This window comes from Megascapheus bottae, chromosome 22 (assembly GCF_031878675.1).
Source record: "Megascapheus bottae isolate mThoBot1 chromosome 22, mThoBot2.hap1, whole genome shotgun sequence".
NCBI classification, from domain to species: Eukaryota; Metazoa; Chordata; class Mammalia; order Rodentia; family Geomyidae; genus Megascapheus; species Megascapheus bottae.
Window position 1 is genome coordinate 24,445,235 of NC_143530.1, and position 18,291 is coordinate 24,463,525.

At 34.8% G+C, this 18,291-nt stretch overlaps 1 protein-coding gene across 3 annotated transcripts in view; it reads right to left on the bottom strand.

Moving 5' to 3' along the window:
• Positions 1 to 18,291, bottom strand: part of Exoc2 (exocyst complex component 2) — a 223,616-nt gene that overhangs the window by 195,609 nt on the left and 9,716 nt on the right. For all 3 annotated transcript variants that reach the window (XM_090356361.1, XM_090356362.1, XM_090356363.1), the window contains exons 4-6: positions 13,029 to 13,142; positions 10,978 to 11,102; positions 414 to 494 (exon numbers count right to left, since the gene is read on the bottom strand). In XM_090356361.1, the coding sequence (XP_090212487.1) occupies positions 414 to 494; positions 10,978 to 11,102; positions 13,029 to 13,142 (320 nt within the window). The remainder of the gene's footprint in view (positions 1 to 413; positions 495 to 10,977; positions 11,103 to 13,028; positions 13,143 to 18,291) is intronic.

Here is an 18,291-nt window from a genome sequence, read left to right on the forward strand (position 1 = left end):
ACAATGTGTAAACAAGCAAATGATGCTTAAGCTCTTTCCTGATCACTGGTGCAAACCTACAGACTTGTTTTTTCTAGGTTTTGGTCAATGACAATCCTTGCTGCTAGTGCTTTACTATCTTTGATGAAACTATATTTATATACCAATCTGTGTTAGAACAGAAAATTTTATTTCTTAATAAGCGTAAGAATTATAATAATTTGTTTTTAAATTATGATTTCCCATAATAAGATGTAAACAAACACAAAACATTCATTGTTGATGTTTCCCCTTAACATTCATTGAATTATTACTATTTAACAATAAATGCTGAAATGAATTTACTTCTTTGTCTTGTGAGACCAAGGTCAAGAACTATATTAAAACTTATTATAAAGTCTATGAATAGTTTTGGGTAGTAGGACAAAACTTACCGTTCAGAACATTTTCCAATTTCTGTGTCATGGATCCTTCTACTTTTTCTGTTCCATCTGCTTCTAGCTTTTGATGGATGGCTAGGGGAAAAAAAAATCATTAAAATGTTAGCCTTTTTAAATGAGCAGGGAGATATATTACATCAAAATGACATTGTTGAATGGCTTTTTCATATATTTTCACTGCTGGAAAGAAGCACAAATATATGACATTGTTCAGAGTACCCAGCAGGTCTACCTATAATATTGACAGTCTAGCATTTTTAAAAATAGCATGTAATGCTCTTTATCTAGTCTTCAAGAATGGATAGTGTAAAAAAATATTTGGAGGGAAAAAAAGCAAAATGAGACTTCAGAAATTCTGGATATTACTATTACTACCTTTGATATTTAGGCACTGGAAAAGAATTTTTGTATTTCAGTTTCACAAAATAGAAATAGCAAAATAGAAATATCTCTAAAAAATCAATTTGAGCCTTAGAATATAAGACTGAAAAATACATTTTCTATATTCTACTTACCACAAAGCATTTCCTGGACTTTCAAAAATACATCTAACAATTTTAACCAACATATCAACTCTGGACATATAAAATACATGAGAGATTTTACTTTTGCTATTCTCTCATTTTGATAAAAAAATTCTTGAGGAATCAATAATACCTAACTAGTAAAGATGGGAAGTTTAAAACAATAAAATTTATTTATGTGACGAATTAAAAATCACCAAATACACTTTCCGATAAAAGCTATGATATGATAAAAATAATGAAATAGAAGACATAGCAACATTAAACTATGACTATAAGCTAAACACTTTAACTCTCTAATGTATATTTGTCATCTTGCAAGAAGTGAGTGATATAACTCTGATGTTATTTCTACTTTGCAGATAAAAAAGTCATGGCACAAAATTAAATAAGGTGACCAAGGTCACCAAGCCCAACTCTAAATGTGAACTCTAGCAATCTGGTCTCCATGAAGCATAGACAAACAACTTTATACTGCTAATGATACTGTTTTTACATTGGTAAAATGAGAACAATAAATTCTTACGGCAGTAGAAAATTATATCTAGTTGCATCTGAAAGAGTCTTCTTCTCCTCAAAAATCATAGCTGCTAAAACACCTTCAGATTTCTATTCTTCCATATAACTTGCTCTAGTAAAATTCCTCATTCAAGATGTTCAACTCACATAATTTTTAAAAGAAAGAACTTTCTCAATATTAATATTAATAGTTAATATTAAGTATTACTTAATATCAATATTAAGTATTAATCTCTATCATTCACATAGTAAATTCAAACTCCTAAAAGGAACTTACAGATTCTGATTGACTCAAAGGGCAGATTCATGCTAAAAAAATAAAACAGTATACTTCTACAAATATGTGCATGTATTTCATTATTTCTCTAGAGTTCCTGTTAGAAAACTTGAGTCAAATTCAGTGTCAATTACCAACACCTTCTCAGTGTCTACTAAGATTTACTGTTCTCTTCATTGGTTTTTAATCCTAATCTCATTATTTTTATTTTTTTTTCCTGATAGAACCATTCAAGTTTAGTGATCATTTTGCAAGGAATACACATCCATGTGAAAATATCAATTTGTACATCTCATCAGCAATTCTTATTGATTGTACCTTAATGTTGAGTAAAAAGAAATTATAAAATAAACATTGTTCTTTTGCCAAAAAAATATTCATAGAAAGATAAGTAAATACATTTAGGGAAAAGCCACTGTATTTCTATCAATCTTGGTTGATTCAGGAACACATAAAAGTCATTTATTTAATGTTTCAAATTTAAATCATGTGGTTAAAAATAAATTAATAAATAAAAAATAAGTCACATAGTAATGGGGATATATCAAAACATAAATTTACACTTGACTTACAAAGTTAAATGGAAAACAATTTTTCTGTCTCATTTAGGAAAGAAGGCTATGCCTACAGATTAAAAAGTTATATGAGAAAGACTTCCATATTACATGTGAACAAATCCATTTACATTCTTTATTAAATACTGACACATCACACATTTTTACTGAGTGAGCACTGCATGTGGTCTATGTGGAATAGTAAGATATTACATTTTACAGTCTTTCCTCAAATGTTATTTTCTAAGTCAAAATTAGCATTAAAGGAAATCATGCAGCCACATTTTCTGATGCTGACATAACCCATCACTGAATCAGCAGGTCAAGATGAGGTGACCCTAGTTGGCCCCAGCTCAGTTTACAGCCCATTTTGCTGACAAAGCAACTTCCTCCAGCCCATCTCCACCACAGCACAGCCACTGTCAAGCTGTCAGCTAAGCATGAGGACTAAGAGACACTGTGATCTGATAAAGGCAATCCTATTTTCCAGAAAATTAAACCAAATAACCCGATGTCTGGTTCACTTGACCTTTTATTTTCTCTGAAAATATTTTTAAATAGAAAAACTCAATAAGTAACGTGGTACATGATCACAGGTTTGTTATTGTTTCTAATCTCTTAAAACTTAAATATGTGAAGGAGTTGAACATCCTAACTTTGCATTTGCTAAATGAAAAAAGTATGTATAAAAGTACTACCAAAGAAAAACCATAGTCAAATAAAGGTTGCCTAGTAATTCACTGGAATTTCTTCAACCTTTTATTCATCCCCTGTAAAATGTGGATGACAAATATTCAGCTTCAACTGAAAAAAATTCAAAAGTTATATCTATACATTTATATAGATGTCATTTTAAATAGGCAGTAAGGAATGACATATGTACATGGTCAATGTCTACAGGCATGTTTATATACATAGTTTCACCATGCATTACTCCCAGATTGTGCGAGAGTGTGAACAAGATCAGAAACTGTCAATCTACTTTTATGAAGAACTGAAGAGTAATTATTATACAGTAATCTCTGTCACATAGTCACTATGACATATCCTTCATCAGATTCTTTTTCTTTCCCTCTTGGTTAGCAATCCCTGAAAGTCATGCTTAAGCTCATGCCCTGTATAGGCAGTTTATGGCCTAACTTGGTTAGTAGTCCAGCATCTAACAGTTGTACTTAATAAGAAGATGAGAAAGCACTAAGTGAGATACCTGAGATTTATAAAGAGCTTTTCCAACACTTAATATCTATTTTTATCCTATAAAACATGTGTCACTGCTATACGTTGGTTATTAAATGCATCCCAAAGGCACAGGTGTCTGATACCTTTAAGAGATGGGGCCTACAACCAATTTGAGGTAAAACCAGATACACTGAAAACTTTACAAGAAGGATTAGGAAATACACTAGGTCTCCTTGGCACAGGTCGAAAATTTCTTAATAAAGACCCAGAAACACAACAAATCAAAGAAAGTTTGGATAAATGGGACTGCATTAAACTTCAGAGCTTCTGTGTGGCAAAGAATATAGCTAGCAAACTAAATAGAAAGCCCATAGAGTGGGAGAAGATCTTCGCTAACCATACAACAGACAAAGGACTCATATCTAAAATATATCAACAGATAAAAAAAAATTGAATCTCTTCAAAGAAACAACCATCCCATTATAAAAGATAGGCCAAAGCCTTAAAGAGAGTCTCTGAAGAAGAAATCGGAATGGCCTATAGACACATAAAGAAATGCTTGACATCTCTGGCCATAAGAGAAATGCAAATCAAAACAACCTTGAGATTCCACCTCACTCCAGTTAGACTGGCCATGACCAAGAAATCTAATAACAATAGATGTTGGAGGGTATGTGGCCGAAGGAATCACTACTACACTGTTGGTGGGAGTGTAAACTTGTTCAACCACTATGGAAAGCAGTATGGTGGTTCCTCAAAAGACTAAACATAGAGCTCCCCTATGACCCAGCAATTCCACTCCTTGGCATTTACCCACTCGTCCAGAAACAAGGACATACTAAAGCCATTAGTACAAAGATGTTCAAGATGTACCATAGTACAAGATGTACCATAGCAAAGATATGGAACCAACCCAGATACCCCTCAGTAGATGTCTGGATCAACAAGATGTGATATTTATATACAATGGAATTCTATGCTGCCATCAGAAAAAAACGACATCACCCGATTTGTAAGGAAATGGAAGGACTTGGAAAAAAATCATATTAAGTGAAGTAAGCCAGACCCAAAGGAACAAAGATTCAACAGTTTTCCTCATTTATAATAATCAGTACAAACCTTGGACTCTCCTAGCAGAGGATTACAATACCTCAGAGTCTAGATATATAAGGTTATATAAGATGAGGCTAAATGAAAGGACCTCCAGGATTTGGAAACAAGAGCTATATAATATGTGATTGTTGTTCTTAATGTACTATGTTATTTCTCATCTCTTTTGCTGTCCCTTGGTTATTCTCATATTGTTACAGTATCTTCCCTTGTTATCTGGTATATGATATATATGTTTATTTGTTTATTTGAAATAGGAAAAGGAAGGGGGAAAACAAGATGAGGGAATGGGGTGAGGGGAGGGAAATGGGGACAAAAACATGAGAAGGGTATCAATGTTTGTGAAGTAATGCACTATCTGTCGAATATAACTGTAACCCTTCTATTAATTAAAATAAAAAAGATTTGGGGCGGGAGTTTGGCCTAGTGATTAAAGTGCTTGCCTAGCATGCACGAAGACCTGGGTTCGATTCCTTGGTACCACATACATAGAAAAAAAAAGCCGGAAGTGGTGCTGAGGCTCAAGTGGTAGAGCTCTAGCCTTGAGAAAGTCCAAGGGCAGTGCTCAGGCCCTGAGCTCAAGCCCAGGACTTGCAAAAAAATAAAATAAATAAAAAAGATTATTAAAATAAAAAAGAGGTGGGGGCCTAGTGGGAGTAAGCCAGTGGGTTTGTATCCTTAAACGGAATATTGTTTCCCTATCCCCTCTTGGTTTTTGATGTCCAAGCAGCTATTTGCTCTGCCTGAATACAGGCCTATAGTAAATCCCCCAGAATATGGACTGGCCCTTCTGAATCAAGGGCCAAAATAAATCTTTCCTCTTAAAATTCACTTATCTTAGATATTTTGCTTGTAAGACTAGAAAGCTAACACAGAGTGGTTAAACCATATGCAATTTATTATTTAAACTTCATAAATCCCATGATACCTTTATTCCTAGTTACACATGAGACCAGCGGGCATTCAAGAAAACAGTGAATGAGACAAATGAGGCACCAAATTGGCCAGAAAATCTTCAACACTGCAAGTAGCTTCACAAATATTCATGCAACCTGTGAACTGTGAATTCAAGTTCCACTTAAGTTACATATCAAGCCCTTTATCTCAAAAAGAAAAAAGAAGGAATTAAAAACAACAACAAAAAAATGAACTACAGATAAAATAACTCTGGTAGGGAAAAAAACCCTCTGGTAGATAACATGCCACTCAGGGGGAAAAAAAACTAATAAATATATAAAATATTACAGAATGGGTACTGATTAAATAACTAATTGAGATGGATTGAGTTAAGAGATTTAGACTTAGCATGTGTCCTCACTCAATCACAGAGAAAGTATATGACATCCGGAATACCAGAGATGAACTTTCATTTATACCCAATTTCACTACCTGGATAGCACAGACTGGAAATATTTTCATACCCTCAAAACTACATTTGACACTGCAATTCTAAGACCCTATTTTTCTCAATTCCAAAAACTCCTTTTCTTTAAAGATCAATTCCCTCATATTCAGAATGTCAGAATATAAAGAATACTATGACATGCACACTCATGCTAGGCAATTGAGCAGCCTACTGAAAAAAAGAACAGGGGTTATATACCATGCAAAGCAGAAAAAAAAGGTACATAATTTCTATACAAGACTATTTAGAGACACGACATAAGATCACCTTATAAGACTATTTAGAGATAAAATATAAAATAATGATGAGAAATGAGGAAACTGATCTATAGATTCCAAAGTATAATGTAAAGTGAATGACCAGCATATATTACAGAGATATCTTCTTCCTCTCTCCCTTCCTTCTTTCTTCCCTGGATGCCATTTCTTTTTTAAATTCAGAGCTAAACAAAAATATCTTTTAAGTAGTTAGGTAGATAAAAATGAATAATTTACCTACAATAAAAGATTTATGCTGACCAAGTATGCTCTACAACACTAAAAGCCACCAGATCAATGTCTTCAAAAAACAGTTCTTTTGTCTCCCAGTGATAGTAAGCATTTCCAGACATTCGAGAATTAAAAAAATAAACACATGAACAACAATACAAAGAACAAAGACTGATTCTACTGCTCAAAAAAAATAAAAAATTATAAAGGTGAACAGTAGACAAGACTGCTGAGAAACATTGAAATTAAACATCTATAAAGTAAATTTTATAATTGTGAAAAATAAATGCTAAACCGAAAAATAAATCTAGACAATATTAAGTAGAAAAGGTAAAATAATGAGGATTTTAACTTCAAATTAAAGTCAGGAAAATGCACAGGAAATAAAAAATGTGCTAAGTATTATTACAATGTGATTTACAGTCAGAGTTTGGGCCTGTCAGTAACAGCTTCAGCTTTCAAGAATCATAAGGAGTACTGACCATGTCTGTGGAATGTATTCCCATTAAAGGGTGGACACCAGACTGTGATAATTTCCTCAATGGGTAGTTGCCCATGTGTTATCATATGCTATTTCCAGGAGAACCATGACTCTCTTAGATACAAGAACTGAAAGCACAAGTAGAATTTTCCTCCACTCTGACCAATATATCTATTATCTTGTCTGACTATGATCTGCATCCTCTCCCTATAATCAACCAAAACTATGAGTACAGAGGTTTGTGAATCTTTATAGCAAATTACCAAACCTGAGAATAATCTTGGGGACTGCCTTTATCTTGTAATTACAGCTATCATACTGTAACAATACCACTACCAGAGCACAAGCAACCAAAATTACAAAGTAAACACAGATTTTTGCAAACAAAGAAAAACTATCATAATTTTAAAAGACCTGTCTGTTCTCTTTATTACAACCTATATTTAAGTAATGCAGATAGTAAGGCATTGGTAACATATGAAATAAATATGCTTTTTGACTTTTATCTGTGATGCTGAGAATGGAACCAAAGACCTTATACCAGGCAAGAGCTCTACTATCCTTACTACTATATCCTGAAGCCCTCTTATCTTTGAAACAGTTACAAAAAATTGGCATGTATTAAGAAAAATATCCTCAATAACTATCAGAAACTAACTTCAAAAACAAAATTTCAGTACCTACTACTGGGTCTCAGAGGAAAATGAAAATGATAAATTTTTATTTATTTTTTTGTAAGTCAGTCCTGGGGCTTGAACACAAGGCCTGGGCATTGTCCCTGAGCTTTTATGTTCAAGTCTAGCATTCTACTATTACTTGTGCCACAGTGCCAGAGTCTCATGAACTTTCCTGTGTGCTAGACTTAAACCACGTTCCTCAGATCTCAGACTCCTAAGGAGCAGGGATTACAGGCATTTGCTACTCACACCTGGCAAAATGACAAATAATTAAAACAAAAATAGGTTTAACTATAGAAGCAATATAAAAGGGAAGGAAACTAAGATGTACTTGTGAATTAAAAAGATCATGAGGCTCCAGTTAGAATGTCCATGATCAAGAAATCTAATAACAACAGATGCTGGCCAGGATGTGGCCAGGAGGGATCACTACTACACTGTTAGTAGGAGTGCAAACTCGTTCAACCACTTTAGAAAGCAGTATGGTGGTTCCTCAAAAGACTAAACATAGAGCTCCCCTATTACCCAGCAATTCCACTACTAGGCATTTATCCAACCGTCCAGAAACAAGGACATACTAAATCCACTAGCACAACGATGTTCATTGCAGCACTATTCACCATAGCAAAGACATGGAACCAACCCAGATGTCCCTCAGTTGATGAGTGGATCAACAAGATGTGGTATTTGTACACAATTGAATTCTATGCTGCTGTCAGAAAGAAAGATATCTCCCCATTTGTAAGGAAATGGAAAGACTTGGAAAAAATCATATTAAGTGAAGTAAACCAGACCCAAAGGAACATAGGCTCAGTGGTTTCCCTCATTTGTCATAATCAATAGAAATCTTGGGCTCTCCTAGCAGAGATTTACAATAGAACAAAACCTAGATACATAAGGCCATATAATATGATGCTAAATAAAAGGACCGTCAGGATATAGAAACAAAAGCCATATAATGAGTGATTATTGTCCTTAATGTACTATATTATCTCTCATCTCTTTTGCTGTCCCTTGGTTATCTCATATTGTTACAGTATTTTACCTTGTTATCTGATATATTGTATATATGCGTTTTTGGTTATTTGAAATGGGATTGGGAAGGGGGAAAACAAGATGAGGGGAGAGGGTGGGGGGAGGGAAATGGGAACCAAGACATGAGAAAGGGCATCAATGTTTGTAAAGTAAAGCACTTTCTATCTGGTGAATATAATGTAACCCTTCAATTAATTACAATTGAAAAAAAAAAAGATCATGAGGGCCAGGAGTTTGCAGAAGTTTGGCCTAGTTGTAGAGAGCTTGCCTAGCACACACAAAGACCCGAGTTCGATTCCTTAGTACCACATACATAGAAAAAGCCGGAAATGGTGCTGAGGCTCAAGTGGTAGAGCTCTAGCTTTGAGAAAGTCCAAGGACAGTGCTCAGGCCCTGAGCTCAAGCCCAGGATGGTCTAAAAAAAAAAAAATCATGAGCTGGGTAAGGCGGCTCACGCCTGTAATCCTAACTACTCAGGAGGATGAGACCAGAGGTTCAAAGCCAGCCCAGGTACTAAAGACTATGAGACTCTTATCTCCAATTAATCACTAGAAAAAAGGAAGTGGGGCTGTGGCTCAAGGGGTAGGGTGGTAGCCTGGAGCTGAAGAGCTCAGGGACAGAGCCCAGGCCCAGAGTTCAAGCCGCATGATTCACAAAATAAATAAATAAATTAATTAAAAAGATCATGAAAGGGCTGGGAGTTTGGCTTAGTGGTAGAGTGCTTGCCTAGCAAGCACGAAGACCCGGGTTCGATTCCTTGGTACCACATACTTAGAAAAAGGCAGAAGTGGTGCTGAGGCTCAAGTGGTAGAGTTCTAGCCTTGAGAAAAATTCAAGGACAGTCCTCAGGCCCTGGGCTTAAGCCCAGGACTGGCAAAAAAAAAAAAAAATCATGAAAAAGCCTATAACAGGAATTGTAAGAGATATAAAATTGCTAATGCAATGCTAAAAATAAGGAAAATCTTGATGAAACAGAGACTTTCAGGGGAAAACAAATCAAAGTAAATAAAACACAGAAAGTAAAAGTTGTAAAAGTATAGTGTACCAATTTCCAGTATCCAACCCAGCCAAGCTCTGGTCCATATGTATATGAGAAACACATACTAACAGTGTGATGAAACAGAAAGAAAATAGAAACAGAACACCTGTAATGAAAGTGTTGAAATTTTCTCTTAGTTAATATGCAAGCAATACAACAGAACAAAAATAACACCAAAAAGAACTATCATTGCAATTCAAGTGGGATACCCTATAGGAAAGCTGACGCTGTATCATTAATGACATTGAAAAGGTAAAAGAATAAGGAAGATGAAAAGGCTGCTATGAGGGTTTTTTTTTTTGGTTTATTTGTTTGTTTTTTTTGTCTATCCTGGGGCTTGAACTCAGGGCCTGAGCACTGCTCTCGGGATTCCTCAAGGCTAGAACTATACCACTTGAACCACAGCACCACTTCCAGCTTTTTCTATGTATGTGGTACTGAGGAATCAAACCCAGGTCGTCATGCATGCTAGGCAAGCCCTCTACCACTAGGCCAAACTCTGAGCCCCAAGTCTACTATGAGATTTAAGATCAAATCAAATACCTGAACTTTGTTTGAAAGATCTGAACAAATTAACTATAAAAACAAAGTTTAGAGATCAATGAATTCATCTGCATATGAATGAGAATGAGGTGATATTCAAGAATTATTGCTATCTACACTATCTACTTTAATAGTATGTGGTTATATATGTAAACATTCTTCTTTTGGGAATTCATACTAAGGCATATAGGGAAGAAACATCATACAAAACACAAATAAAATATAATTCATAACTGTGAAATCGAATTACAATATGCAATTTTCACCAAGTTTGAAATTTTGCATATTTACCATTTCTGAAATTTTTCATAAAAGTAAAACAAATTATCTAAACAATTTTAAGTACCAGGTATTTCAACTTCTGGGCAGACAATAGGTCACATTTGTAGAATTAAACACATATGTAAGAAGTAATAGCAGTCAAGGACTTTAAGAATTGGGATTTAATTTCTTATCAGCCTCAAAGATTGGGCATCATAGGGAGATTAAAAAAAGTTTCTGATTTCACATATGTAAGATGGGTCAACAAAGCCTCAGAGACAAATATTTAAAGTACTAGGCCTTCAAAGAGATTCCAGCCTAGTCTGCAACAAATATTTATGGTACATTTTAGATCTCTACTTTTATAAATACAGACTGAATGTCACACCCCGTAAACATGCTGCAAGCACGGTGTTGAGTTTCCATGGTGGGAGTTATTAGCACATGGCTCTAGGGATCATCTTACCTGAGAGGGCATCTTGTGCCTCAAAGAATGTACTGAGGCCACCCTTCACATAGGCCAGACTGCCCTCACTCTTCTTGCTGGCCTGCTTTTTGAGGTTGGTGACCGCCATTTTGAGCTGATCAAAACTGCAATGAAATAAAAACACAAATGTTTCAGATTCCTAACAAGCAAAAAATTTTTCAAAATGTAAGACAACTCAGGGTACAATACTAAAAACAGTGAAAAAAATATCTATGCTAAGAAGCCTATGGGTTAATATGTTATAATCATAATCATAAGAAAGCAAAAATTTTCAAATTCCAATATAGTTATAATCTTTTTTTTTTTGGTTGCGGGGCTTGAAATTTGGGCATGGGCTCTGTCCCTAAGCTCTTCAGCTCAAGGCTAGTACTCTACAACTTTGAGCCACAGCGCCACTTCTGGTTCTCTGGTAGTTAATTGCAGATAGGAGTCTCACAAATTTTCATGCCTAGGCTGGCTTTGAACCTCAGTCCTCAGATTTTAACTCCTGAGTAGCTAGGATTAAAGGCTTGAGCCACCAGCTCCTGACTTAGATATAAGCCTTTTATGGACTGTAATGCTTAAGATATGATAGCTGTAATAAGAACTCCATAGGTCTCAAATGACAATTCCAAATATAGTAGACGCACAACAAGTAGATATTCTTATAAATATGGATAATATACAAATATGTGAAATAAAGTGTTTGAATATCTTCAGTCTAATAGGAACACACAGTTTGTCCAGTGTTAGGCAATATTCCAAAGACAGGACTTCCCCACACTCTCAAGAATTTAGGGATAGGTACTGGTGGCTCATGCCTATAATTCTAGTTACTCAGGAGACTAAGACCTAGAGGATCAAGGTTTGAAGAGAGCCCGGACAAAAAAGTCCTTGAGCCTCCATCCCCATTTCACTAGCAAAAACACCAAACTAGAAATGTGGCTCAAGAGAAAGCTAGCAGTGAGCAAGAAGATGAGACCCTGAATTCAAGATATCATCCTGTGCATGTGCACAAGAGTGCACGCTCACACACAGACACATAAATTAGAACATGGAGCATAATATTAAGGTGGTGTCATCAGTTTAGTCTTCTATCCTTAATAATTAAATCACATAAAACCTGTGGGTCAACAAACAATTTAAGTACCAAAAAACCCAAAGTATTTTATATATTGATTGCAAGCAGAGTGAAAGAAAAGGTAGGCCTTTGTATTTTAGAAGCTTTATTTCCACTTGAGCTATAAAAAGCTGGCTATAAAACTATAAATGTATTTCTGAGTGCCATGATAGCTCCATGCAGAAAATAAAAATAAATTCTGAATTTTAATAGAAAAAGCATGCCCATACTATAAAATTAGAACCATCTTCTACAATGAAAGACATATACTTTACAAACATACCAGATCAAATTTACTCTATGTATTAACAACTTTCCCTTATGATTTCTAGTAATGATTTTTCCCTAAGTGAATAAAAATTTATATAAAGCTACAAGTTCACATTTATAAGTTGACTTATAAATGTCTTAATTTTTAAGCAATAAACAATTTATCCCAATGCTTTTACTAAATATTACTACAAAAACTCAATCTTGTAAGAAAGTTATCTGTCTTTGCATAAAGTAGGTAAAATATCATTAGCAGAAAATGTCTACTTTTTCATAATTTAAGCCAAGTCTTTACATAATGATAAACTAATTCTCCTTCCTTTGCTCTATGGTCAGGAAAGACAATGTGTTCTGTATTGTTATATAACATATTTTTATATGTTATTTAAGTATAGAGATACATTACATTCACACATACTACTTTAGGGTTCTAGCTATAAACCAAATTTTAATGAGTTGAATCAAATATATAAATACATAAAATGGTAGCAAATAAGGAAACAGATACACTAAGATAGCAGACTTTCCTAAGACAAAGAATTCATAACATAAAAGTGTATTACAGTATGTTGGCCCATACTTAAACCCACAAGTACTAGCTAATCCCATTATTACCATCCCAGTGAAAGCCATCATAGTCCATGGCCCAACACCCACTAACCTGGTGTTTGAATGATTCTCTATGAGATACCACGTAGCTGAAAAGTTCTCACTGGTAAAATCAGCACTCATTCCATGGAACAGCATTTCTAAGTCCTTCTGGGGAAATTTACTTCTAGAAAGGAATATATTTAAAATGCATTATCTGTGTTATTATAATCAAAATATGACAGATGTCACTGAGTATCTACATTAAATGAGTATAAACCATTACAAATATATATAGTAAATTCTCAATAACATGTTTGTATACATGTCTGAAATATATTTTTTACATTTTGGCTTATTTCCTACCATGTAAACTTTCTGAATGTAAGACAGAAAATTAGTTGAAGAACAGAAATTACATCAGTAAAAGAATGTAAGATTTCAATAAGGATTTCAAACATTGTTTGATTTTATGAAATCTTTCAAAACATATTCTCTTCAAAGCATAAGAATCAAAATTTGGATATAATGAAATTTTAAAACTTTAAATCACTTTATCAAAATGCTTTTCGTTAATGATGTTCACGAAAGTTGTTTTAAAAAATCTTATTGCTGGGGCCGGGAGTTTGTCCTAGTGGTAAAGTGCTTGCCTAGCATGGACGAAGACCCGGGTTTGATTCCTTAGTATCATATACATAGAAAAAAAGCCAGAAGTGGTGTTGAGGCTCAAGTGGTAGAGCTCTAGCCTTGAGAAAGTCCAAGGACAGTGCTCAGGCCCTGAGCTCAAGCCCAGGACTGACAAAGAAAAAAAAACCTAATGCTTAAAAATATACAGAAACAAAAGCCATATAACAAATGATTATTGTCCTTAATGTACTATGTCATCTCTCATCTCTTTTGCTGTTACAGTATTTCACCTGGTTATTTGATGTATTATATATATGCATATTTGGTTATTTGAAGACTGATAGGGAAGGGAGGAAAACAAGATGAGGGGCAGGGGTAGAGGGAGGGAAATGGGGACCAAGACATGAGAAAGGGTATTAATGTATGTGAAGTAATGCACCTTCTATCTGGTGAATATAATGTAACCCTTCTATTAACTACAATAAAAAATATAGAGAAAAAATATCAAATGCAAAAAAACCTACCTTTAACTATACAGTAGATCTAGAACAACTTTGGTACCTATGTATTGTAAATACATTTATTTGTTTATTTGAATCAAGAAAGGGAAGGGGTAAAACAAGATGAGGTGATAAAGACTGAAATAGTGTAACAGGGATATTCACAAGACAGTATGTTGGAAATAAACTTTACAACTAGGGAGGGCTAGTGGGAGGGAAAGTGGGAGAAAAACATGGGAAGGGATAACAATGTTTAACAAGTAATGTATTAACTACCTTACAAATGTAACTGTAACCCCTTTATACATCACCCTGATTTTGGAAAGACTTAGAAAAAATCATATTAAGTGATTTAAGCCAGACTCAAAGGAACATAGGCTCAATGGTTTCCCTCATTTGTCATAATCAGTAGAAACCTTGGGCTCTCCTAGCAGAGATTTGCAATAGAGCAAAACCTAGATACATAAGGCCATATAGTATGAGGCTAAATGAAAGGATCTCTAAGATATAGAAACAAAAGCCATATAACAAGTGATTGTTGTCCTTAATGTACTATGTTATCTCTCATCTCTTTTGCTGTCCCTTGGTTATCTCATCTTGTTACAGTATCTCACTTTGTTATCTGATATATTGGATATATTTGAAATTGAACAGGGAGGGGAGGAAAACAAGATGAGGGGTGGGGGTGGGGGGGAGGGAAATGGAGACCAAGACATGAGAAAGGTTATCAATGTATGTGAAGTAATGCACCTTCTATCTGGCAAATATAATGTAACCCTTCAATTAATTACAATAAAAATATATGGAAAAAAAAAAGCGTGTAATAACAACAAGCTGTATACTATCTGCAGCTTTTCTAACTTGCCAACATTCTTAAGTCGATTCATGGGGTCAATTCATTTGCAAATTCACCTAAAGACTAATTAAGTACTTATTATAAGTCAAACTCCATGCTGAGATACCAGATATTTCTGACAGCCACCCCATGCCCCCATGCCACCCCAAGCCATTGCAGGCTATAATCCTGTAGCCTTTTGCTGCTGGTCTCATCCACAGATTGCTCTACCCCCTACACTATTTTCAGTATCAGTTCTAAGCTTTAGTCAAGGGTCTCCTGAGCTGAACCTTCTTTTCTCTGGAGACTCATTTCTGTCTCCTGGCCTCCTCAAACCTGAAGAAATGTTCAACATTCTGGAAGATACTATATTCTACAGCACATATCATATTTGCTTTTATTTTATTTCTCCAATGTGCTGTTTTACCTGAAATGTGTCCCTGACTCTCATCTACCAGACAATCCAACTCATAAAATATATCTTTACATATCTTTACAACTTAATAAGTTAAAGAATTATTCCTATGCCATTAGAAAATGTGGACAGGTCCAATGATGTTTCTATGTGTTCTCATCTGTAACTACAAATACAGCCTCAACCCAGAAACTAGGCAGCCCAACCCAACACCATGCTTTCTCTTCCTTCTCCCCAGACAAAATCAATAGATTATATTTTATGAGTTGGATTTGTGCTGAAAAGGCCACCTCTACTCTCCACATGGGTTCTAGGTCCTACAGCTACAAGTCACATTGTCACAGGGACTGCAGGAAAACACTCTCACCTGGCTACATATTTCCATCTCTACTCCTTCAAAGCCCAAAAAGGCTTTTCCTTTGAAAACGTCATACAAATGCCCCCCTGTATTCTCTATTTAAAAATTACCTGAATATTAAACTTAAGTTATTTTCCAATCTTAACCGTAACTATTCAAATTGGAAGAAAAATGCTAAGACCTAAACTAGAAATCAGGCTTTGCAAGATTAAGGCAGAAACAATTTTCAAGATGATCCAGAAATGTCACACATCTTAACCAAGTCACACAGTCAAGTCTAGGACTAACCTTGTATAGAGACATAGCCTTACTGTTAGAAGATCCAGTGATAACACCAATCACTCTGGCACTATGGGCCTGCTCTGCTACAAGAACATACATAACACTGGAGCCATCAAGTGGAGGTAAAGGAGTTAATACCTACCATCATGCCAGTTAAGTGTTACTTTCTCCTTGACCTAGTTTTAAGCAATTATGTCTAAGGAAAGAGCAACTGGAACCTTTCTCAGATAAGATCATCATACTTTTCAGCAATCAGAACAAATAGCATCTTTTTGTTAGATTTATGACATAATTATTTATGTCTAATGTCAACACTTGGAATTGCTAATACCATTTTGCCATTAGGAAGGACACCAGTTTTATACTAAGGGTAGCAGAACACAGCAAAACTTGGTTCTTCAAATCGCAGTAGAATGACTAAGTCATTCTAAGTCAGCCAGTCCTGGAATTGTCACCTTTAGAGTTTGTAGATGATGAAAAGAAAAATGTCCTTTTGGTTCAAGCCAAATTAATTTTCATTTTCTATAACCTACAGGGAAAGGCATTTTGACTTATAATATTCTACCTCTAAGCATGAACTTTGCTATTAGTTCATGAATTTACCCCAAAAAATGTGAAACAGATTATTTAGAAAATAAAAAAGCAGAAAATGATTGACAATGCCTAGAATCTCTATGGGGAAGAGATGGCAACCTGCACCAGGCATACAGGTATTTACTAGGGAGCAGCAGAGACAAGGGCTCGGCACACATTCTGTACTCAACCCCTACTTAGCCCAAGTCTGGTACATGTGCTTACATAGCCTTGTAGAATGTAATTCATTTCTCCAAGATTATATTTATTCATAAGGATAATGAGATCATAGTATCTTCCCCTTACAAAAGTTTTGAGGATTAATGTAGATGTAGGTAGAACTGTCTGACATAAAATAAATTTTCCAAAATGCTCTTTGCATTTCATTTTTTCTTAATGCATAGTTTATTTATTATAGATTACCACCACAAGCCAGCTAAATATTCCACATTACAGATGATGAATAAGCATCCCTTTTAGGACATATCACTCTTTAGCATTTGACCCTGGTACTTCTTTTGACAATTACAGAAACAGAGACTTATATATGAAATAAAAATGCAACTACAAGCCTATAAAGATAAAAATGCAGGAGAATGGTAGAATGGCGAGTGAAAAAGGCCAGTGGTCTTCCTCGTACTACATCAACATTACTAATGAAATACAGAAAGATAAATCTTAAATATGTGCTCATAACTACTAGACATTACAGATTAACCTTCCAAGTGACCTCTTACTCCAAAAGAATAAGAGCAAAATATTGCCTAAGTAGTTCAAATTAAACCTTCACTCTTAATCTACTAGCATGGAGTAAGAGATTGAAAGCAATCTCCTAAGAAAGCTCAGAAAATACTTACATTAAAGAATCAAAACATACTGCTTTAGACACTGCCAGCTCTTGCTAATCGCTAAACAAATGTTTTCCATTAGATGGCAGTGTAAACTCAGATTTTAAACACTACAAACCGTTAGCCCCCAGGCATGGGATTAAGACACACTTCAAGCTGACTAGAATGTTCTTAACACATCAGCATTCATCAGTATGAGAGAGCATAGTGCAGTACTAACCATGTAGATAGCAAAATGACAAATCTAGGTAGGACATTTAGTTCCTAAATGCAATGAAGCCTGGTTGCAGTTGGGGTGCTTTGTTAACGTACTGATATGGCTATATGGTGAAAAATCTGGGACAAAAATAGTAAAAGGGTAGTGGTAGTGGTGGTGTGTGTGTGTGTCTACCATATACTCATTTCTCTTAGCTTCAAATTTTTAGCTATACTATTTATACTTTGTTGTATTAAATACTGTTTAGGTTGTTTCCTTTTACTTTTCTTTTTTTTATTAAAATTTTTCTGTCATTAATTATACAAAGTGGTCTCAATTCGACATGTCAGTTTATGAATACAATGCGTCTTAATTAACAATAACCCTTTTATCATTCTCCCAAATCTTTCCAAACCCCACCTATCTCCTCAACCTTTTCTTCCTTTATAATTTTTTTTAAAATGTGCTACATTTTCCAGACTTAGGCATTGTATCACAGTCACAGCCCTCCTTTCACAAAATTCTGAAACTAAGTTCAAGGTTCTTCTCTTAAATTCCTACTAAGAAATATGTAGTGGGGAAAAACTAGTCAGTTTTGTTCTGACAAAATGATTAGAAGAAAATCAGGTATACAATGCCAATAAAACCTATGTAGAAGTGGTACAATTACTAGGGAAGTATTCTAGACAGTCATTCTCAAGT